The 24,268-nt window shown below is 45.2% G+C and overlaps 1 protein-coding gene across 1 annotated transcript in view; it reads right to left on the bottom strand.

Annotated features, from left to right (window-relative positions):
* Nucleotides 1-449: 449 nt before the first annotated feature.
* The window catches only part of NOL12 (nucleolar protein 12), a 489,987-nt gene continuing 466,168 nt past the window's right edge, over nt 450-24,268 (bottom strand). The window contains exons 6-7 of the mRNA XM_044073722.1: nt 1,128-1,237; nt 450-453 (exon numbers count right to left, since the gene is read on the bottom strand). Of these exons, the coding sequence (XP_043929657.1) occupies nt 450-453; nt 1,128-1,237 (114 nt within the window). The remainder of the gene's footprint in view (nt 454-1,127; nt 1,238-24,268) is intronic.

Below are 24,268 nucleotides of genomic sequence, written 5' to 3'. Positions count from 1 at the left end.
CAGAGATGGCATTTCACCCCTATCAGGAGGTTTCTTTCCCCAGTTACCATGACAAGCGTCCACTAGAGTGTCTCCCTGACCCAAAGATGATGGTTCTCTCATACCCACACAGGACACTAAAACAAGAGAAGAGGATGTAGCTGATCTTTGGTGGTGAAGACTGCACCTCAGGGACCTGGAGAAGCAAGTTAGTGGTCTACGGAACAATGGCTGGCCACTACAGGGTCACATTCCAACATCTAGGCACTGACTGAACCTGCAATGGCAGCACGGGCTCTTTATTATGTTTCTTCTATCTAGGTACAGAGGGAGAGGAGACTGAAGTTAAGTATACAAGCTGGAGCCGAGGAAGATGTCTGAATGCCAGTATGCAGAACTGGAATCATTTGGTAGGAAGGTAAGCTGTCACACAAATGTTCCCAAGCAGCACACACAATCACACTTTTCCCTTATCTGTAAAATTAAAATACAGAAAACCATGTCAGAAATAAAGCACTTGACCACAATGCACACTGCCAAAAACAAACATGTAAGTTGTTATGAAGTATATACAAGTATTAAAAACATAAATAAACTAAGGACAAAGATAAAAAGAGTGGTCCTTGACAGAAAACTTCTGATACTGAGAAAAAAGTCTCAGGTTTCTTAAAGAGGAAAGACAACTTTTAGCCACCAAATAAAATATTTTCTTAAAAAGGCAACAATATCTGTATGGAAGGGTTCTATTACGGGGACTTGTCTGCCAGAAATGAAGCTGAAAAGCTGATTAATGCTCCTGTAAAACCATAGAGATACTTCCTCTCCAGGCAACAATAAAGTGCCAAAGATTTCTTCACTCTGACTGCTGATTTCCCTCCAGTGGGCTGACCAGTCAGTAGTCAGAGTGAAGGTGTGGGAGGGAGCCACAGCACTATGAAGCTGACCAGTTGTATCTGTATCATAGGCAGAATGCAAGCCATAGAGCCCAAAGGCTACTGCAGTGAGGAAGACATACATCTGTTTTTTTATATCGTATCATATGCTGTGTTATTTAAAAGAATGTGTGCATGAAAAGAAGTGATATAAAATGTGTAGTCAGAAAAACAAATGTGGAGTACAAGAGGTCCACAAAAGTAAGACTATCTTACCTTTTTGATAAGAGAGGGTTGTTGGCTTTTCTCGGTACAGAGTCAGCGTGCTTTCCTGATGAGCTATCATCGTTGTCATTGCTTTCTTTGCAAAAAGATTGTTCCTCAGCCTACAGAAATGATAAAGCTTTGTTAAGTTTTGCTATTACATCAAGCAACTGCTAAGAAGCTAATTTCACCACTCCTTTAGCTCAACTAATGAGACAAATAAAGCAAGACAGACCTAACTACGTGGACATAAAAGGGTTCAGTCCTTTTCTGAAACATAAAATACTGCTTTCTTCTAGAATTCTAGATTATATTCCTGTCTCACCTTAATGGCATTTCTACACTTTTTTTGTTTATATTTTTTAACAAGGTGGACAGACTCAACCTAGTGGTCCATTTTTAGGCAAAACTTGGGAAAATTAAAGACGGTTTTATGCACAATACATTAACATTGTTCATACAGTCATGTGATTTGAAAGCCATAAGCTACTATCATGGTAAAAGCCAGACCTGTTATGGTGCAAAGCTCTGTAAAGATGTGGGAGGGAGCCACAGCTCTGTGAAGCTATCCAGTTGGTGTATCCCAGGCAGAATTCAACCCATATAGCCCACAGGCTACTGTAGTGAGAATGATCTACATCTGTTCTTCTATCACATCATGCTGTACTATTTAAAGAACGTGTGTGTGAAAATATGCAACACAAAATAATGCGCCTCTGCAGAAAAAAAAAACTGGAATACAAAAGGTGAGCCCTTCTGTTGTTTACTAACTTGGATCAGGCTGGAAAATGATGCAAAAAAGCATGTCTAATACTTCTTTTTTGTTCTTCATTTTATCCCCAAGGATTTCTGACAATATTACAAAGAATTTATGATGGGTCATGACTTGCAAATAAACTGTAGGTATAGGCAGCAAATAAAAGTGTTGGTATACGATTGCAAGAAGAGGTAAAATTTTAAATAAGAAAGCCAGTTACAGAAAAACAAACAGCAGCAGTAACTAGTAACAAAAGTTATGTTCTTACCATAATGATACATCTGTGTTGTCTGTTTCCATCCCTCCTCAACTGATGGGTCTTGGATCAGACCTTGGATGCAACTTTAGCCACTTTTTCATAATTCAGGATCTGTAGCTCAGGCTCCTCCTCTTAGCCATAATCCCCTCCTGTCCACAACATTACCTCAGACTGAGTTTGCCTCCAAATCATCTACCAAATTTATTACATAAACTATAAATATGTACTGAAACCTACAGGACAGAGCAAAGGAAAGATCTGCACTGAAGCTTCAAGAGTATGCAATACTGTAATGACGACAGTCCATGCAGTCATACATAAGCAAAGGGAAGAAAAAAATACTTTCCATGAGATGTAAAGGGGGAAGGAGGAGGGAAGTTGAGGAAGGTCAGAAACAGACAACACAGAGCTACCATTATGGTAAATACAAAACTTACTATCTGAGATTGTCTTTTCCATCCATTACTCAGCTGATGGAACAGAGTCCACAGTTACTTAGTATCACTGTTGGTTTCCTGGCAGGATGTTCCAGAGGATGACAGAACCAAAAGCCGACTTTCTGAAAAGCAAATCCAATTTGTAATGGGAAATAAAGGTATGAGCATTAGACCAGGTGGCAGCAGCACAAATATGTCATCAAATGAAGCCCTATAAAAGAAAGCTGAAGAAGTGGATACAGATCTTACTGAGTGTGCTTTTGGTGTTTGAGGTAAAGCCAAACCCTTTTGCTTACAAACATGGGAGATACAGCCAGTCAACCACCTAGCTAAGTTAACCTTTGACATGCCTTGAACCATCTTGGTCTTGGAACATGAAACAAAAAATTTAAATTATTTCCTTAAATGATTTGGGTTGATGATGGTAGAAACATAATTGTCTGTGTACATCCAACAGATGGAGCATTTATTTGAAAAAAAATTGATAGAAAACTGGAAGATTCATACTCTTGACTGAAGACTGTGAAGCTACTTTAGGTAAAAAGGAAGGACTGGTGCATAAAGTAACCCTTGTCCTTGTGGAAAATAATATAAGGAAGTTGACAAGATGCAGAGTAATAACCAGTAGGAAAAAGGTTTTCCAAGTCAGAAATTTAGGTCCACCTTGGCAGCAGGTTCAAAAGGAATTTGGGTCAAGGCTTGCAGCCAGACAGCCAAGTCCCAAGATGACAAGGATCCTTAAGCAGAGGTCTACAAAGAAAGGTGTTTCTGAGAAAGGTTTGCACAATATGAGTGAGACTAAAGAAGTGGGATTCTCTCCTACATGGAAATTTGACATGGCTGGTAAATGAACCTTAACAGTAAAATAGCTAGCTCCACTATGGAAAATGGAAGCAAGGAATTCTAACACTGCTGATATAGGAGCAGAAAAAGGACCTAGATTTCTCTTCGAAGCCCAGATGGAAAAACCTTTCCATTTACTTTTGTAAACTTTCGTAGTGGATAGCTTCTGATAACAGGTTAAGAATGTGGACCACTTGGGATGAAAGCCTGGACTAACTGGCCATCATTGGAAGTGGAGAAACCATGCAGCTACCTTTAGGGATCAAATATCTGTGCGTGGCATTCTGGACAGGTGATGCAGTAGATCTGGATTCATATCCAGCACACAAAGAAAGTGCATCAGATGAAGCCAGAGGTAGAGAAACCACACCTGTCAAGGCCAAAAAGGGAAAATGAAGATGACCTTGATCTTCCATTGTAAGCCTGGACTAACTGGCCATCATTGGAAGTGGAGAAACCATGCAGCTACCTTTAGGGATCAAATATCTGTGCGAGGCATTCTGGACAGGTGATACAGTAGATCTGGATTCATATCCAGCACACAAAGAAAGTGCATCAGATGAAGCCAGAGGTAGAGAAACCCCACCTGTCAAGGCCAAAAAGGGAAAATGAAGATGACCTTGATCTTCCATTGCAATGCTTTCTGTAAAAATATGGAATTAGGGGAGTCTGTGGGAAGGTATATAGGAGACTGGATGGTCAAAACTGGATCAGAGCATCTCTCAGGGAATTCCCATGTGGAGATCAGAGGAAAAACTTGCTGCAACTGGAACTACCAGGAGAAGTGTAAAGATCACAGCATGGTTGGCCCCATCGAAGAAAGATCTGTGTCACTACAGTTGGGTTGAGAGACCACTCTTGAGGTAGCAGAACAGCGTTGCTCACACTGTCCACTTGACTACTGGTCTCCCCCAGAATGTGCATTGCCATCAGAAAGTGGATGAAAGATATTAAGAAGTTATGTCTTACCATAACGTTCCATGTTAGTTGTCTTCTTCTCGCCTTCTTTCTTGCTGGATGGGTTCGGAGCCGATCCTCGGCTCCGACTCGGCCTATATTATAGCTCTAGAGCTATGTTTACCAGCTCGAGGCAGCCCTATATCCCACAATACCATGCGCTAACTCCCCAGATCTCGTTTGGAAGCTAAGACATAGTATCAAAAGTAATATAATAATAATATTATAATCCTCTTTTACGAGTACAGATTACCTGCTAGTAACACTGCTAGTAACACTAAGGATACCAGGAAAGACGCAACATATAAATGGAAGGACTCAGAACCTCGAGTCTATCCAGGCTAGCGGGCAGGAGGGAGGGACGCAAGAAAGAAGGCGAGAAGAAGACAACTAACATGGAACGTTATGGTAAAACATAACTTCTTAATGTTAAGTTGTCATTCTCGCCTTCATTCTTGCTGGATGGGACAGTGTCCCTAGCATCTTAGTCCTGGGTGGCTCAATGGAACAGACTCCTGAGTACAGTGGAACCAAAATCAGCTCTATTTCTGGAGGCTAGATCAAGCTTATAATGGGCAATAAAGGTATGTTTGGACGCCCATGTAGCTGCTGCACAAATGGCATCTAGAGGTAACCTTGCTTGAAAAGCCGTTGAAGTTGATAGTGCCCTGGTTGAATGAGCTTTAGGCCTAGAGGGTAGTTGCCTGTGTCTCAACTCATAGACCAAGGTAATAATAGATGTCAGCCATCTGGAAAGAGTAACTTTCGATACCGGAAGCCCTTTCTTGCCTGCAGCATAAGAGAGGAAGAGCTGGTCTGACTTTCTGAATTGTTTTGTCCTGTCTAGGTAATACCGTAATTGGCGATGAACATCTAATGAAAGTAATTTTTGTTCAGCCCTGTTGGTATAGTCTGGGAAAAAGACAGGCAAATCAATGGAGTGGTTTAGATTTGCTTCCGATAACACTTTTGGTAGGAAGGAAGGGTTTGTTCTGAGAGTTACCCTATCTTTATGAAAAACCAAATAGGGAGGACGGACAGACAAGGCTTGAAGTTCCGATACCCTTCTGGCAGATGTTATAGCTACTAAAAACAGCGTTTTCCAAGAAAGAAGTTTGAGGGAGCAAGAAGCTGCTGGTTCAAAAGGGGGTAGAATTAGTGAGGTTAGAACTAAATTCAAATCCCATTGTGGGGGTGGATCTTTAACTGGAGGTCTGAGCAACAATATGCCCTTGAGAAAGGCTTGACAGAGTTTTTGGGACATAATATTTGCTTCTGAGAGTCCAACATGAAAATTAGCAATGGCCGCTAATTGTACCCTGATAGTGGCCGATGATGACCCCGAATGAAAAAGCTCCGCCAGAAAGTCTAGAACCTCATGAATGGGTGCATGGAAAGGATCTAAGGATCTAGTTTGTGCCCAGTGTGAAAAACGCTTCCATTTACTCGCATAAGTCTTCCTAGTATTGGACTTATGGGAAGCCAGAATGATATCACGAACAGGAGGAGAAATAAGGGGAAGCCTAGCTATGGCTGGAAGTGGAGCAACCAAGCTGTGAGGTTGATGGAATGTAGAGACTGATGCAGCTTGCCCGTGAGGTGGGTCAGCAGATCTGGAAGGGGTTTCCAGATGCCAAGGCTGTTCCAGTAGGTATTTGTGCAGGAACGGGAAACAAACTTGTCGAGGCCAAAACGGGGCAATGAGGATCATTTTGGATCTCGATGCGGTTGCTTTCTGAATTAGTTGCGGGATCAATGGAAAGGGAGGAAAGGCATAAAGAAGACCCCAGGGCCAAACGTGAACAAGAGCGTCTCTGAGGGGCTGGCCTGGTAGAGGAAAAAGTGTGAAGAAGTCGAGGCACTTGCTGTTTTGCGGAGTTGCGAAAAGGTCGCAGCAAGGCTGGCCCCACTTCCGAAAAAATCCGTCTACTACCGCTTGATTTAGAGACCACTCGTGAGGCATGAGGATAGTTCTGCTCAATCCGTCTGCTATGACGTTGGACTTCCCGGGGATGTGCGCTGCTATCAGAAACCGTTGAGATGAAATCGCCCATAGCCAAAGTCTGAATGCTTCTCGACAGAGGGGGTAGGACCTTGTTCCGCCCTGCTTGTTTATGTACCACACCACAGACATATTGTCCGTTTGAATTGCTTTAGTCCCCATGGGAAGAGAGCTCTGAAGGGCCTGCAACGTCAAAAGCACCACCCTCATCTCCAGGACATTTATGTGCAGGTGGCATTCTGACTGTTGCCAAGTGCCCTGGACCGTCCTGCCCTGATAATGCCCCCCCACCCGATCAGGGAGGCATCTGTTGTGACAGTGGCAACTGGAGGGGGGAGAACAAAGGGTCTGCCCTGAAAAAGCTGAGGGGAAACCATCCACCAGGAGAGATGTTTCTTGCAAGATGGTGTTATCAAAATGTTGTGGGCCACTGGCAGCTGTTGAAAGGACCACTGAGAAAACATCATCCACTGAAGAAGTCTCATGTGGAAGCGGGCTAATGGAAGTAGAAGAATCGCCGCCGCCATGAGGCCCAACACTTTCAATACTAGCTTGACTTGGACTCTGCTGGGCTGAAACAGAAGCTGAACATTCCGCCTTATGTCTGTCACTCTCTGAGGTGGTAATGTTGCAGACATTTCTGTGGTGTTTAATACGGCGCCTATAAAGTTTATACATTGACAAGGCGACAAGGAGGACTTTGCAAAATTTATAGAAATACCCAGGCTGTTGCAAAGTTGGATAGTGTAATCCCTGGCCATTATGAAATCCTGTTTGGTGGTAGCAGAAATGAGCCAGTCGTCTAAGTATGGAAACACCTGGAATCCTTTCTGTCTCAGGTAAGCCGTGACCACTGCCAAACATTTGGTGAACACCCGGGGGGGGGGGCTGTGGTGAGAACAAAGGGCAGGGCCCTGAATTGAAAATGACTGACTCCCAGCCGGAAGCGGAGAAACCTCCTGGAGCGCCTGTGTATTTTTATGTGGTAGTACGCGTCCTGGAGGTCTAACGAGCACATCCAGTTGTCTCTGCCCAAAAAGGGTAGAATGGACTGCAGTGTTACCAACCGAAATTTTGTCTTTAATACATGGTTGTTTAACCTGCTGAGGTCCAAAATGGGTCTCCAATCTCCTGTCTTTTTTGGTACCAAAAAGAATCTTGAGTAGATTCCGGATCCTAGCTGATCTGCTGGGACTGCCTGGATGACTCTTTTGTTTAACAGCTTTTTTATTTCTAGCTGAGCCTGACCCCTTTGTGCAGGTATTACGTCTGGTAGGGGTTTTGGCGGTTGTACCGGAGGGAAAGTGAAAGGAATTTTGTAACCCTCGGATATGATCTTCTGTACCCATGTGTCTTGGGAGATGGATTGCCAGGCTTCCGGGTACAGAGATAATCTTCCCCCGACTGCGTCCGAAGGCGGACAGTCGGGCAGCTTCTCAGGGATGCTGAAAGGGTTGGTCAGGGAAAGATTCCCTGGAACCCTGGTTCTGTGGACCCCCTCTGCCCCGGGGGCGGTGTCTGTTATTATTCCCCCTTCTGCCTCTAGGGGGAAATTCACCACGTGCGGCAGGCATGACTCCCTGTGGTTTGGTTTGCGGAACCACATCTTTCCACCCTTCTGTCCTTTAGGATAAGGTCTAGAAGGTGTGGAAAAACGGACTCCCACAGCAGAGAGTGTCTTATCATCTTGCTCGCATCTGGTGAGGGTATTCTTCACCTGAGGCCCAAACAATTCCAAACCGTCAAAGGGGGTGTTGGTGAAGGACGCCTTGAAGGGGTCTGCAAAGTTACAGAGTTGCATCCAAGCGTGATGTCTCAACGCAACGCCTGTGCCAGCGGCCCTACTTGCTCCATCGGCTGCATAAGAGATTAGCCGCATGGAGGAGTTAACAATGGAGTTCAGGGTAGCCAGCTGAGAGTTTATTTTGTCCTTAAACCCCGCAGCAGAAGGATCCTGTACCATTTCACCCAGCTCTGTGAGCAAGTCTCTCTGAAGGCAGGTGAAATGACATAAATAGTTCAGCGATCGCATAGAAAATGTCGCTGAAGCAAAGGTCCGCTTGCCGTACCTGTCCATGGTCCTGGACTCTTTGTTAGGAGGATGAACAGATACAGAAGGATCAGCTAATTCCTTCTTAGCGGCTGCTGCTACCACCATAGCATCCACTGAAACACCTTTGGTGAGAAAGGATTTGTCATCTGGTGCAGAAATAAATTTAGAAGGCCTCCTAGGGGTAGGTTCCATTGAATCAGGAGCTGCCCACGCCTTTCTAGCCAATACCTCCATTAGTGGGTCGAAAGGGGGAGACACCCAGGAGGTGGAAGGGCGAGATCCAAAGGCGTCAAGGTAAACCAACTCGTCCTCGGTGAGAGTGGACCAATTTCCCCTCTGTCTTAGGATCTCCAGGATGTCTGAAAAGGAGACATCCTCAGAGGGGGATCTGGGGGAACCCTCCGACTCATCCAAGTCGGTGTCCGACGTGACAGACTCGGGGGAGTCTATGTGCTTCCTCTTGCACTTTCTTTTCCTAGGGGGTTCCCCTGAAACTTCAGGGGAGACCTCGGAAGAGGAGGAGACACCCAAAGTGGGTACCCTACGCTTTGGATCTCTGCTGTCGGGTATAAGAGGGTGGCCAGAGAGACCGTAACAGGCACTACAGAGGGAGGAGCCGCAGAACTTAACCTTGGAGTGGACACTGGGTCCAGCACACTCCTCATCACCTCGAAGGCTCCCCTATCAGACACCAAAGGTAGCCCCGGCTCCGAAGAGGCCGGAACCGCCCCCGGAACCGACAGAGAAGGCTCCGAGAATGATGTCGGGGCCGAACTAACCAGAGCCGAAGCTCCGAGAGGGACAGCGGGGTCGGACAAGGGTCCGAAGCCACTCACCCCCTCAGAGCCGACAATGGAGTCCCAGCGCCCGGACCTCTCCACAGACGGAACCAATAAAGAGGTCGGAGCCGATGACACTGGAGCTGAAGGAGAAGGTATCAGCTCCGACGTGGGCAAGGTCACGGTTCCGACGAACTCTGGCTACGAACTCGAGAGATGAGTCGGAGGAGGAATGGATAACTGTATCGAAGGAGCCCCAGTCTGGTGAGATGGGCTCTGAAGCATTTGGGTCAGAGCCTGAGATTTTATGAGTCTACTGACCACCCTCTCGATGTCGTGGTCGGACAGCCTGGAAGACCTCGATGAATGAGTCCTATGACTCCTCTCCGATAGGAGGGGGGACCTCGGAGCCGATCTGATGGACTCTAAAGAAGGGGACCTAGAGCGCTTGCGTGCTGGGGTCGGCTCCGATGATGGTTTCGAAGCGGAACCCACTTTGCTCGCCTCGGAGCCAGATGGAACAGAGGTCGGAGCCGTCTCGACAACACCAGCCCTCGGCTCAGAAGCTGGAGCCGAGGGTTTGGCGGTTTTTGATGACTTCCCCGAGCCAAACTTGGAAGGGGAGTCATCAGGCTTTAACAAGCCCCTTAAGATGAGCTTGTTACGCCTTTCCTGCAGGACTCTTGAACTAAATCCGTGACAAATGGAAAAAGAGTCCTGCAGGTGTAAAGGCCCCAAGCAATAGACACAAGAAGTGTGACCGTCTGTCAAGAGACATTTTCTGACAGCACGAGTCACACTTCTTGAATCCCGAGACCTTAACGTCTTTGGACATTGCCCTAAAGACAGTCACTCAATCAGCACACACACTCACTCACTTACACACAAGGGGGAGATGAGGGGGCTGACTAGAACAACAACACACACACACAGGGGTACGTAAACAGAAAAACTAAGGCCTGTAGGCCTGATTATAAAAGTTAACTACAGGGGTGGGAAGGGCTTACGAAACAAACACTATTAAGTAATAATATCGATAGGGAACAAAAATAGGGAAAATAACCTAATAAACTACCTCAAAAAATAGAAACTTTGTTGAAAATTTCTTTTACTGACCTGAGCCAGTAAAAAAGGCAACCTCATGAGCGCGCAAACGAGATCTGGGGAGTTAGCGCATGGTATTCTGGGATATAGGGCTGCCTCGAGCCGGTAGAAATAGCTCTCGAGCTATAATATAGGCCGAGTCGGAACCGAGGATCGGCTCCGAACCCATCCAGCAAGAATGAAGGCGAGAATGACAACTTAATATCGCCCACTCTCATCACTTCTCGATACAACATGTAGGAGCACATTCCCCCTTGTTTATTGGTCTAAGAGACTACTGGCATGTTGCCTGACTGGACAGAAATCACCCTTACAGGAAGGGCATCTTGAAAAGCCTGCAACATTAGATGGACTGCCCTCATCTCTAAGACAGTGATGTGAAGACTGGCCTATGATGGGGATGTGTTTTGGATCATCACTCCCAGGAATGCTCTCCCCACCCCCCCAGTTTGGAAGCATCTGTGGTCACTATGGCTTTTTAAGAGAGAGGAACAAAAGTATGGCTTTGAAATACCTTTGCAGATTGAATTCACCAATTTACATGATTTCTTTAGATCCTTGTTAAGTGTATATATCAGGCGGTGGGATCTGATTGACCATTGGACTACAAGTGTCTACTGTTACACTCTCATATAGCATCTTGCCAGGGACCAAAGTAATGAACACTGCCACTGATCCTAGAAGTTGAAGAAAGTACAGTTTTGTACCTACCATAAATGTAGATGTCCGATAGACATGCAACTGCAGTCATAACATGTGGGTTGTCCTGCCTCAGGCAGCTTTCGGTCGGCCGGATTCCAAAGTCTGGGTCCAACGTCGGCTGATGTCGCATTTCTCTCTGACGTCAGAGCGGCTGGAGTACATAAGCATCAAGCGACGCCATTTTCTTCAGTGTTTCTTGCCCCAGATGCCAGGTGCCCTCCAAGGAAGGCTGTAATCAAATTGGAAGACAAAAACAGGATTCCAAACAAATAAATGAGCAATAAAACAAATACACCATAACAGATATCCCCAGCTAAGAGTAACAGGGATAGGAGTGGACCCTAGGCATAGAGGGGTATGGAGGGAGGGAAAATCCGACTGCAGTTGCATGTCTATCGGACATCTACATTTATGGTAGGTACAAAACTGTACTATGTCCTTCAAGAATGCAACTGCAGTCATAACATGTGGGTAGAATACCATAGCTTAGCTGGGGAGGAGGTATGCTCTAGGAAAGAGATGGTGTGGCAATCAAACCCTGCAGGACTGCCGGAAGCAAAGCCTGCTCTGGATCTGGAGTATAGAGGAGATTGTAGTGTTTGGAGAATGTATGCGGAGCTCCATGTAGCAGCTTCTAGAATGTCCTTGGTAGGTACCCCTCTTAAGAATGCTGTAGAGGTGGCTGTAGCTCTGGTGGAATGTGGTCTGACATTGGCTGGAACAGTCTTTCCATGAAAGGAATAACAGAATCTGATGCAATGTCCAATCCATTTAGAAATAGTCTGTTTTGAAATTGCTTTTCCTTGGACTGCAGGGGCGTAAGCTACAAACAGTTGTTCAGACTTCCTACTGGCCTTGGTTCTGTCCAGGTAGTATCGAAGTTGTCTGTGAATGTCCAAGGTATGCAACAGTCTTTCCCCATTATTCTCAGGATTGGGGAAGAAAGCAGGCAGATGAATGGCTTGATTTAAAGAAACCCTAGATACCACCTTTGGCATAAAAGTAGGGTTGGTCCTTAATGAAACCCTGTCTCTATGAAAATAATAAAGGGTGGTATTGCCATTAGGGCCTGTAGCTCCCAGACCCTTCTTGCTGAGGTAATTGCCAACAGGAAAGCTGTCTTCCATGAGAGAAATTGCAAATCAACTGAAGCTGCTGGCTCAAATGGAGGTAGAGTCAGTTTTTCTAAGACAAAATTGAGGTCCCAGGCTGGCACTGGGGCCTTTCTTGGTGGCTTAATGTTCTTGATTCCCCTGAGGAATTGTCTTAGTAAGGGGTGAGAGAAAACAGGAGGATCAGTGTTGTATCTAGCTGAAATAGCAGATGCATGTATCTTTATGGAAGAATATGAGAGGCCGTTCTTTAACATATCTGCCAAATATTCCAAGATGATTGGAATGTTCAACAATGATGCATCATGTCCCTTGCTGGTATTCCAATTGCTGAATCTTTTCCACTTTGCTAAGTAAACCTTTCTGGTGGATGGTCTTGAGCCTCTGTTAGTATCCGCTGAACTTCCTTGGAGAGAGATAAGCTGAAGTTATTTATGGGATCTCCCAGGCTGTTAGCTGCAGTGTCTGAAGATTTGGATGCAGTGTTTCGGAATTGTGTTGAGTCAAAAGTAGAGGCCACTGGGGGAGGGCCCACCTCCTGGTGTGACATATGCTCCGTAGTAGTGGGTACCAGTGTTGTCTTGGCCAATCCGAGCTATTATGATTCCGCTTTTGATCTTTAGTAATACTGAGGTCATCAGTGGCAGAGGTGGGAATGCATAGATTGCTAGGGAGTTCCAGTTGAACGAGAGGGCATCTATTTTCCAAGCTTTTGGATGGTATGTCCTTGTGCAAAATTTTGGTAGAAGATGGTTGAGGTGAGAGGCAAATAGGTCCACTTCTGGCTTGCCCCATGTCGAAGTTAGTTGTCTGAAGGCCCTCGGATGTAACCTCCACTCGTGTGGATCTGTGAAATTCCTGCTTAGGCTGTCCGCCAACACATTGTCTTTTCCTGGAACAAACTGGGATTGTAACTGGATGTTTAGGCTCAGTGATTTCTCCCAAAGCTGCATTGCCAGTCTGCAAAGGAGGTAAGAGTGGGTGCCCCCCTGCTTGTTTATGTACCACATCACAGTGGTGTTGTCTGTCCGTATCATTAAATGGCCTTGCTGGAGTTGGTGTTGAAAAACCTCGATGGCATGCATTACTGCCAGCATTTCCTTTTGGTTTATATGCAGATGTGTTTCCTTTGGAGGCCATTGTCCTTGTATACACCTGCCTTCCATGTGCGCCCCATCCAAGGTCTGAGGCGTCTGTAGTCATGGTCTGTGTTATCTGTGGTCTTTGAATGACATACCTGTGTTTTCCTGGCTCACCGAGGCCCACCATAGGAATTCCTTTTGTAGGCATGGAATGAGTGGTATGATTGTCTCAAGTTGTTGCTGTGTTGAGACCAAATGCTTTTAGGTACCATTGAAGCTTTCTCATGTGTAGTTTTGCTAATGGAACCAGTAGAATGCAGGATGCAATGTAACCCAGGGCCTGTAGGAATCTCCTTGCAGTCATCTGGGTGAGTTTTGCTAAACCTTTGAAGTAATGAGTTAACTTCTCTTGCTTGTCTTCTGTCAGGTAAGCCATCTGAGAGGCTGTGTCTAGTTTGGCTCCTAAGAAGGTTATTTGCTGGGATGGCTGCAGTCTTGACTTTTGGAAGTTGACTGTGTATCCCAGAGCTTGAAGTAATCGTATGACATAATCCAGGTTTTTGTCAACATCAATTTGTCGTCCGCTTGTATGAGGCAGTTGTCCAGGTGTAAATTTGTATACCCTGGAGCCTGCAATGAGCAATTACTGAAGCCAGGCATTTTGTAAATACTCTGGGCAGTAGATAAGCTAAATGGCAATGCTGAGAATTGATAATGCTCTGGCCCTGCAAGAAATCTGAGGTATCTTCTGCAACTGTGTCTGATAGGGACATGCAGGTATGCCTCCTTGAGGTCCAGAGTAATCAGCCACGACTCCTTGCCCAGCATGGGAAGGAGTTGCTGTAGAGTCAGCATTTTGAACTTTGGTACTATGAGAAAGGTGTTTAATGCGGACAAGTCCAGTATTGGTCTCCATTGAGATTCTTTTCTTGGAACAAGGAACAGTCTTGAGTAAAACCCCTGGGCTTGTTCTTGTTGTGGAACTCTTTCTATTGCTTTCATTCGAGTCAGCAGATTGATTTGCTTGATAGCCTCTGCCCTCTGATTTTGTGGTAGGTTTGGTATGCCTTGTTTTCTTGGTAAGGTATGAAAATGAAACCTGTACCCTCGGTCTATAATGTCCAAAATCCATTTGTCCTTTGTCAGTCTGTGCCAGTTTTCTGCAAACAGAGATAATTTTCCACCCAAGGGAGCTTCTAGTTGTTCCCTGGTATTAGAGGAAAGTCATTGAGTTTGTGGTTGTTGGGCAGGTGGAAGCCCTCGTCACTTCTTTGGTTTCCTGGCTGCCATTGTCGCCCCTGTAAGGGCCTCTGTATTGGCCTCTTCCTCGGCCCGTCTGTTCTTACCCCTTTGAAACTTTTCTGGATTAGGAAAGGACCAGTTTTTGAGGGCCAATTCCTACTGAATCTGGGGGTTGAACCTGGAGGAAATCTTTCACAGTCTGAACTGATTTTGCTTTTCTTCGATGGTCTTTAGCACATCCTTAGCATTTGCACCAAAAGCTTGTTCTTTCCAAAGGTGCATCCAGAAGTTTGCTTTTACATGATCTGGTAGAGGTTGATCTTTTAACCAAGCATGTCTACGAATCACTGCCCCTGTCATAGCTGCCCTACATGACGCTTCCAGTGCATCATATCCACACTGCAGGAAGTGATTGCTTACTTGCTGAGTATTATGTACAGCTTCCTGCAAAGTCTTCCTGTCTAAAGGATCAGGAGAAGCTAATGTTTTTGTAAATCTTCTAAGAGATAATCCTGATATTGTAACATATGAAAAAGGCAATTTAAAGCTCTCATAGATAAGGTAGTGGATGTGTAAACCTTTTGCCCCATCTCTAATGACCTCGCTTCCCTGTTGGGAGGGCAAAGGATTTTTGAGGTGGAGGCTGAAACTCCTTTAGGCCCCTGTGAAATAGTTTCCAAATCAGCAGTATGGGCCCTGAAAAAATGGGAATGAGTTTCTGGGACCCTGTAATACCTGTCTGGCTTGGCTGGAGCAGGAGGAAGAGAATCAGGGGTAGCACTAGAGTCAGAATACAAATCATCCAGAACATCAAGTACAGGAGGAATAGCTAAGGGCCTGTGCTGAGGCTTCTTAAGGAAAGTCCTCAGGCGTTTCCTAGAATCAGAAAATTCCTGACCTTGCCACTTGAAATGTTCCCTCATGGTGTGCAGAACTTCCCCAAAAGAAATATCCTCAGGAGGGGAGGCCGAAGGGATGGAATCCTCTGCATCCGAGTCCTCATAGGTCCGGAAGAGGTCTTCCTGGCTATCAGAGTGGACAGAGCCCTCAGAATCTTCATCTGAAGGAGTAGGGTCAGAGGGTTCAACCCGGGGCCTTTTATCAGGAGGAGGCTGGGATGCTCTCTCAGGATGGGCCTGTGAACCTCTAATCATGGAAATTAAATCAGCAGCCATGGACATAATTTGTGTCTCCGGAGTCGGCTGAGGTAAGGATTTAGAAGTAATATGCTTTGTTTTGCTGGCTGCCTTAGCCCTAATGTAGGCCTTAATAGGCATGGCCATAGGAGGCCTGGCAGCTCCACGTGCAGGAGTGACCTTGTCTACAGCAATGGTCTCGGGCATTTCCTCGGTTTGGTTATCCGGAGGAAAGGCTATAACTGGCGTCGGAGTAATGACTGGAAGCGGAGTCGCCGGTTCTTCGGTTGGTGGAGACCGTCTCAGAGGAACGGAGCACTCGCTAGGTTTTGGCGTGGAGTCGGTGGTACGAGGATGTCGGTCCTGGTCTTTTCGCTTTTGGGAGTTTGCGATGTCGGAAGATCCGGCATGGTGTAAGCAAAATTATCGCCAAAAATCTTCAGCGAACTCCGCCCGGGCCTGAGAGTCGCTTGCGAAGCACAGGCTACACAGGCCGAGGCGCCGTGGTCTGGGCCCAGGCAGGGAGGCAGTAAGAGTGGAAATCCTTATGAGGTATTTGTTTACCAAAAAGACAATTGGTAACTTTTCAGTAATTTCTGACATCGGCTGAGGCAAGAAAAGGTCCCCAACGGGTACTTAGCTTTTGATGACTTGTATCAGAATACAGGACCTGATGCTTATGTACTCCAGCCGCTCTGGCGTCAGAGAGAATGCGACATCAGCCGACGTCGGACCCAGACTTTGGAATCCGGCCGACCGAGGGCTGCCTGAGGCAGGACAACCCACATGTTATGACTGCAGTTGCATTCTTGAAGGACATCTAGTCTGGCAGGTGGCATCTGATAGGAAAGAAACTGTTGATCCTGATTTCTTAGGGTCAGTAACCTGTTCTCTGGTAACCTTGCTATTTGAATGGTTGTATCCAAATGAACTCCTATGAATTGCAGAGAACCTGTACTAGAGAAAACAGATTTGTCCTGGTTCACTTTAATTCTCAGGTTAGAGAAATGGTGAAGCAAGTTGTTTGTGGCCTGGATTAGTTGAGGGCTGGTAGAAGCAGTACGCAGTCAGCCATTTAGATAAGGGAACATCCATAACCCTTGCAGCCAAAGATGAGCTGCAACCACTGTCGTGCATCTAAATTCCTAGGGGGCTGTAGTAAGATGGACAGGGCTTGGGACTAGAAAAAACTGGCTCACAGCCAGGAGCAGAAGAACCTACTGGACCATCTGTCCATTTTCATATGGTAGTACTTACCTTGAAAGTTTATCTAGCACATCCAGTTGTCTTTCCTCAGTAGAGGGAGGACAGACTGTACTGTGACCAGCTGGGACTTTGTGTGTTTGACAAACTTGTTCAAGTGACTGACGGCCAAAATTGGCCTTGGGTCACAGTTATTTTTTTAGCAATAAAATGAAAACTGAATAAATTCTGCACCCTTGTTTGACTGGTTGGACTTTTTAGATGAATAGCCTAACAGCTTTTTTATTTCTAATGCTGTGGCTTTTCTTCGACAGGGTGGTTTTGTTGAAGTTTCTTTCATAGTAGGGGTGGATAGAGAAAAGAAATGAAATACCTTCTGGAAATTGTCTAAACTCAGACATCTTTGGTAATGGACATCCAGGCTTTTGGATGAAGAGACAAGTACCCCCGACTGCCTCCAGAGTGCAGCAGTCAGGCAACCATTCAAGAGCAGTGGAAAGGTCTCTAGGAGAAAGGACCCCTGAAGCCTTGATCCTGTAAGGCCTCCTATGTCGTGAGGGTGACATCTACCATTAGAATACCCCCTTCCTCCCTCGGGAGATCTTCCTATGGAGGAATCCCAGGAAAATCCTTAAGATTTCCTAAAACACAGTTTATTTCCCCCTTTCTGGTTTCTAGAGAAGGTCCTTTGGGGAATAAGCAAACTGTATGCCTATGGCAGAAAGAGTTCTCACCCTGTTCACTCCTGTAAAGTGTCTATCTGACCTTGGGGCTGAACAAAGTGGACCCATCAAACAGGGCATTGATGAGCAACGTCATAAAGACCTTTGTGAAATCATAAGTGCATCCAGCAATGTCTGTTCCTTCAGCTCTCGAAACACCCTCCATTGCATTGGATATGAGAAGCATGCCAGCTGAGAATCCATTGTTTTTCTGTCTTCTGCAGACATGGACCCATCAGGTGACTTAGAAAGTCTTTTTGGAACCTAGTGATGTGTGCCACACAGTTCATTGACTTTAGAGCAAAGGTAGCTGACGCATAAACATGCTTACCAAATTTGTCCAAAGCCGTGTATTCTTGGTTAGGGGCTGGACAGAAATTATTTCTTCTGCGAGCTCGCTCTTAGTGGCTGATGCTACTGCCATGGCATCCTCTGCCAAGCCTTTGGTTCTATGGGAATGGTATTTGGGGCCACAATGTATCTGTCTGGTTTTATGGGGATCAATTTAATAATGTCTGTTTCCTTCCATGCCCTGCAAGAGAAACAATCCACCATCTCATCTGCTGGGGAGAACCAACTATGGAGCACCTGAGCCAGAACCAAAAGCCTGAAGAAACACAGATTCCTCCTAAGAAGGCACTTAGGAAGATAAACCTCCTTTCCTGTCTTAGAAGCTTGAAGAACTCCTCAAATGAGACATTCTGAAGGGGGTGATCTGGGGGACCCCACACCTCCACTTGAAATTTATCTCTCCTAAGTACTCATGTGGGGAAGGTAGTCAATGTGTCTCCTCTTACACATATGCTTACGATGAACCTCTGTGGGGGAGTTCCAGGGAGCACTCGGAAGCCTGTGAGGTATCCTGAATGAGGACTGTCACAAGGCTAGTTTGAATAGGCTGTCTCAATGGGATAGACTGTGTAAGATCAGGATCCAGGGTTATTAGTTGTGGAGCACATGGAGCCAAAAGTGGCAAAGATTCCCACTCTCCAGCCTTAGACAGAGCTTCCTCCACTGCCTCGAAGGGAGAGACAGACGGAAAACCCAAGACCACTCCAACTGCGCTACACCAGCAGAGCCAAGGGCACCACTGCTACTCTGCCTTGAGACTGAAGCCAGAGAAGAGCTATCTAATGACAAGGCTCTAAGAGGAAGGGATGGCTCTAACAGCTTCCGAGTTGAACCCTTACCCCAGACTTGACGCCAAAGTTTCTGCTCCAAGATCTTTCCAGCTCCGATGAAACTGGAGCCAACTGGGTCAGAGAGAATGCCAGAGTTGAAGACCACCGCAATCTCAGATGTGACACGGACATTCTGGAAGAGTTCAGCTCCAGTAATCCTGAAATTGGAGGTGGGATTTGGGTACAACAGGTAAGGGAGCAGGTCCAAAGCTCACTGGTCTAATGGGGGATGGAGGCGGGAGAACTCCCAACTGAATTTGGGTCATGATGAACTTCCTCATCATTCTAACCACATCAACTTCTGTCAAGCTTCTAGTAGACCTGATGGACCTCAACAATAACAATGTGGAAAGTGGTCTAAAGGATCTCTTTTAAGGTATCTCCTGCAGGTAAGGTGAGTGCAGTCTGGGAGACAGGATCTGGGGAAAACCTTGGCTTTGGAAAAGGGGGATCTTGGGCTGAACCGGACTTGGATCTCAAAGTCTGGAAAATTCTATTTCTGGAGCAGAAGTCAAAGTAGATGACAGAATGATCAGTGGATCGCTTCCTCATCTCTTTGCCTCTGTCTTTGGGCCCATCACCCTTGTCCCTCTTGTGTTTCTCTGAGGACTTCTAACTTGAGGGGGTAGCTCCAGATGCAGATTTTGAAGAGCGAGAGGGAATAAATCCCTTAAGTACAAGTTTACTTTGTCGTTCATTCAGGGCTTGATGACAGAAAGCCACTCAAATTGAGCAATCTTCATCCAAGTGAGTTGTTCTCAAACTGTACACAAGTCAGACTTTCTCATCTTGTGGCTACAAGCCACACAATTCTTGAATCTCGTAGGCTTTTCTGACTGTCCTACAAAAAGCACAAAAACACTACCAATGATGGTCGTCAAGTAATACACACAGAAAAAGGTGTAAGTTAGAATGTATACACCAACAATGGTACCAAAAGATTCTAGTTAAAAACTACTATAGCAGCAGGTGGAAAAAGGCCTAGAAAAGAGAGAGGAGTTTTTTTTTTCTTTTTTGTTAAATGACAGAAAATGAGTGAAAGGGAAAGGCAGTATAAAAGGAACAGACTGACTACCAACTAGGGATAATCTAAGTATTAGAGAAAAATATTTCATTAATTTAAATATAAAAAAAAAATCACACTAGCCTGAACCGCAAATCATGTCCGAGCCCTACAAGCAGCAAGAGAGATCTGGGGGGGTAATGCTAGGGACAGGAGGGGATTATGGGTAAAGGGAAGAGCATGAGCTATGGATGCTAAAGTCTGAAAAAGCAGCCAAAGGCAGATCTGAGATCAAATCAGAGACCAGTCAGTTGAGGAATTGACGGAAAAGCCAACAGATCAAAATGTTGCAAATAAAGAATTCAGTGAGGATGAAGAAAACGGCAACAGTTCTAGAAAATAAAAATGTTAAATAAATGAGAAATTATTACTGCATCAGTTGCTCTAATACAGGTCCCTATTTGATGGACCAAGGTTGAGACATTTTTTCTGCCCTGTGCCTGACTGATACAAGCCATGATGTAATGACTTGGCTACATAAACATGATCATTCCCAATGCCTGACAGTTTTCCTCCAGGTCGCTAGAAATAATGTACATTTAGCATTAAATATCACATAAGTGATGTACTAATACATACTCCAAAAAGGTACAGGGATCAGTAGCAACAACTTCTGGCAAAAGAGCCCTTCCATCTGCTGTGGGATGGTAGAAAGGTATTCCTAAACCATCAAGAAGGGAACAATACTAAATCACGTGATAAAGTAAGAATGAATCTGTTACACGTAATACTGAGAACTTACCTAATGGGTCACTGGAGAGAATGAATCCCAAACAGTTACATGTAGGAAGAAATAGCAGGAGTATATTGGGGTCAGATGGCTGAATTTGGAGAAAAGACTTCCCCAAAAGAGGTCCGACTTCCCTCAACTCCTAGTCGAGACCATAACCCTTGGTGATGATGGGAACAGAGGATCAAATAACTGCATCACAACTATTTGCAGTTGAGATATTCTTGAAGCACACATTAGATTGGCAAACACTCATTTTGTGGAGTTGGCTTTTACTGCAGTATCTGGCAAAAAAACAATGCTACTGGTAAATTCACTTAGGTGTCTGTCTGTTGACTGTAAGCCCTTCTCTCACTATGGAAAGGAAACTAGCACATCTTCCTGAATTTACGCACACTATTTGGGTAGAGCCCAAACTACTGGTGCACATCCAAAGTACAAATCTCCCTCTCTCCCCTGGTTTCCATTCACAAGAAAGTCAAGAAATGGACAGAATGACTCAGGGAACCTCGAAAATCATCTTTGGGAAGAAATGTATTTTTTAATGTGAAGAACAAGCTGTCCTTATGAAAGACAATCTATGGTTCTCTACACATGAAAGACAATCTATGGTTCTCTACACATATGGGCATAAAGCTCCAAGTCAACGTGAAGAGGTGACAGTCCCCAGCAACAGCATCTTGCAAGAAATAAACTTCAGTGTAGCCAATTTAGCATACTCAAGAATTTTAGGTCCCAGTGGGGGCTGTACCAATATAGAAGGAAAATGCAGAGGGTTTTGGTTCTTCAGGCTTTCCACTCCCTCTTTCATCCCTGGTCTCAAAGTTTTAACAGACAACACCACAGTGATGTGGTATGTCAACAAGCAAGGGGGCACAAGGTCCTATTTTCTTTGTCATCTAGGTCTTCTGGTCTGGAATCTAGTTATCCAATATTAAGTGATTCTTCTGGCAATTTAAATTCCCTCAGTGCACAATCCAGTGGCAGACTCCTTGAGTAGGTCCAGCACACAAGCTCACAAATGGATGCATCACAGAGAAGTGTTCCTGGACACTGTCCATTGGTGGGGTATTCCTTAGGTATATTTTTTCTGTCTTCACTCTGAACAGGCAACTTCCTTTAGTCTGTTCCAGATTCCCAAGTTCTCTGGCTTGGGAAGTGGTCTCCCTGTCTTTTCCTTAAAAAAGGATGTTTCTGTATGTCTTCACTCCCCTTCCTCTGTTACAAGTCTTGCACGGGATCAGGCAGGACCCTCCCAAAATCATGCTAATTACTCCCTTCTAGCCCAGACAGCAATGGTTCCCCCTTCTTTCTCACTTCAAGTTACCTCACTAGGTAGATCATCTCACACAAGACAAGAGTTCTCTTATCCATCCTCACTTATCCACTGTTCAGCTGACACTGTGGATGATAGGGTTTTGATCCCATTCAGGCACCTCTCTTCTGAGGATATTCTTCAGGTTTTGCAGGGGACCAGGAAACCCACTACCATGACATATATTTATATCCAAATGGAAGCAAGTTTCTGTCTGGTGCCTGCCTTGCCATCAGAATCCCCTACCTGTGGTGGTTTCTCTGGGTTCTCACTGTATTTGTGTGATCTGCTCCATGCTGGGTTGGCATATTCTTCAGTTAAAGCCCATTTGCCCACTGCCTTGACTTCTATTCTGGCCTCTAGATTTGAGGTCAACAATTTCTTAAAGACATCCTCCATATCAGGCCTCCCAGGAAACCTATTCTGCCTTCTTGAGACCTTTGTACTTTGCCTCTCAGTTCAGGTTCTCATGGCTATTTTTTTCCTTCTTAGTTTTCCACAGAGAGGAAACCTTTTATGCCCAAGGTGGTCAATGAGTTGTCCCTTTATCAGTCCATTCACCTTCCTTCCTTTTTCTTTCTCCACAGTCTACCAGGTAGGTTCTTCACACCCCAGATTTGCATAGACAACTCAGATATTATTTGGATAAAACCAAATTTATTTGCAAATCCAAACAGCTTTTTGTTTGTTTTCATCCCAGGACTTTGGGTTTTGCTGTTTCTAAGCAAACCATCTCCTCCTGGATTTCCAAGGACATTTCTTTTTGTTATTCTTTTCGCAGAAAATGTCTTTCATCTTCAGTGAAGGTGTATTCTACTAGGGCAGTTGCCTCCTCTGGTGCCTTTTTCAAAGGTCTGAAAACCAGTTCCATCCTTGAGGCTGCTACTTGGTCCTCTGTACATACTTTCACTAAGCATTACAAGTTGGATGTTATTTCCTGGGCCACAGCAGGTTTTGCCAGAGCTATTTTGCATAGGTTTGTAGAGGGCTCTTCTGTGCCTTGCTCCTCCTGGGCTTCCTCTTGAGCTCTTGGGCAGTCTCTTAGGTAAAGTATACTGCAATACTGATATGGAAGGACATACTGCAGTTGTGTAAAGTCTCACAGTAGATGCCCTTCTCTTCACTATTGTAGTATTTTCTCCCTCTCTCCTGCCCCCTCTGTTTTAGCTCTTGCCCTGTAGCTTTCTAGCCTCCTCTGGCCATAGGGTTCTTGTAGGTTCATAGGTGTGTACTACGCTAATGGCCCTGTAGCCTTTACAAGCCTAGCCCATAGAATTAACCTAGCATCGTGCCACCAGACCTTAGTTCCCAGTGCCTCTGTCGAGTAAAGCCACTGGAGTGATCCCTGAGGTGAATTTTCTATTTCCTACCTACTCATCAAGATTTCTCTTGAAGAGGGCCAGTGAGGTGCTCTGCTTGACATGTATGGGAAGTCTATTCTTTGTCTTCTTCCTCTTTCTCCTCCTCAATGCACATATCCTCCTTGTGCCTAAGGTAATTCTGCTCCTCCTGGGGCTTTTTAAGTTCTAAATGCATGTGTCTGTATGTCACCTTTATTGCCCTAAGCCTTGCGCAGGGAGCATAGATGTGACGTACGATGCCTAGAAGTACTACAGGCTTTGGTATACTGGCCAGACATTGGACTACCCTTGGCAGGAGATCCCTTAGGTAAAGAATACTGCAACAGTGCTACGAAAGGACATCAGCTACGATCCAAATCATACAAGTGCCTGAGGTAGGTCAGAAACACTCACAGACTGATCAAACACGCTGGTATTGTGTCACACTACCTAAACCGATACTTTTGTCCAATTAAACATATGCTTGCTAAATACAGGGCTTCCTGGCAGCTTCAATCACTTCAGAGACCTTCAATGGCAAGTTCAGTGGAATAAAGAGGCTCTTATTCACAAATTAATCCTGAGGTAGAATTGGTAGCAAATCTACCGGTGGATATGTCCTTGGCTAAAACAGCAATGGGTTTCTGCACTGCTGGGGCCTTTAGGGCTTGAAAGCTTGTTCTTCTTAGTCAATGGAGGGGGTGGATAAGAAGAATCAGTGGGAATGGCATGGAGGCTTTGTGAAAGGGTGCAGAATCAGTGGGAATGGCATGGAGGCAGACAGAAACCTCCACTGCCAAAAAATCCAAAGGAAGGAAAACAAGTACATCACCACCTTCTGCTTGACTTACAACATACAGCATTTGATGGAAAGGAATGTATTTTCCTGCATAGCTCCACTGTTAGAAGACCATGACCATGCAAGACCTTTGAATCTGGAGATACAGAAGAGGGTTGTCTCACAGCATTGATCAGCTCTTTCATCTCCCTTGGGATTTATACAAATGACATAAGGATGCCAGAGAATGTGCCAATGCCACTTGAGCATCACTTCTCTGCATGGGAAGAGTATGACCTTGAACCTCCTTACTTGTTTAGATTCTACACAATGTAGTTTCTGCCTGTGGGACTGGT

The sequence above is a fragment of the Protopterus annectens genome, chromosome 1.part0 (assembly GCF_019279795.1).
Source record: "Protopterus annectens isolate FY-2018-M chromosome 1.part0, PAN1.0, whole genome shotgun sequence".
In the NCBI taxonomy this organism is placed as follows: domain Eukaryota; kingdom Metazoa; phylum Chordata; order Ceratodontiformes; family Protopteridae; genus Protopterus; species Protopterus annectens.
Note: the sequence above shows the minus strand (reverse complement) of the source record. Positions and strands in the feature narration are given on the sequence as shown.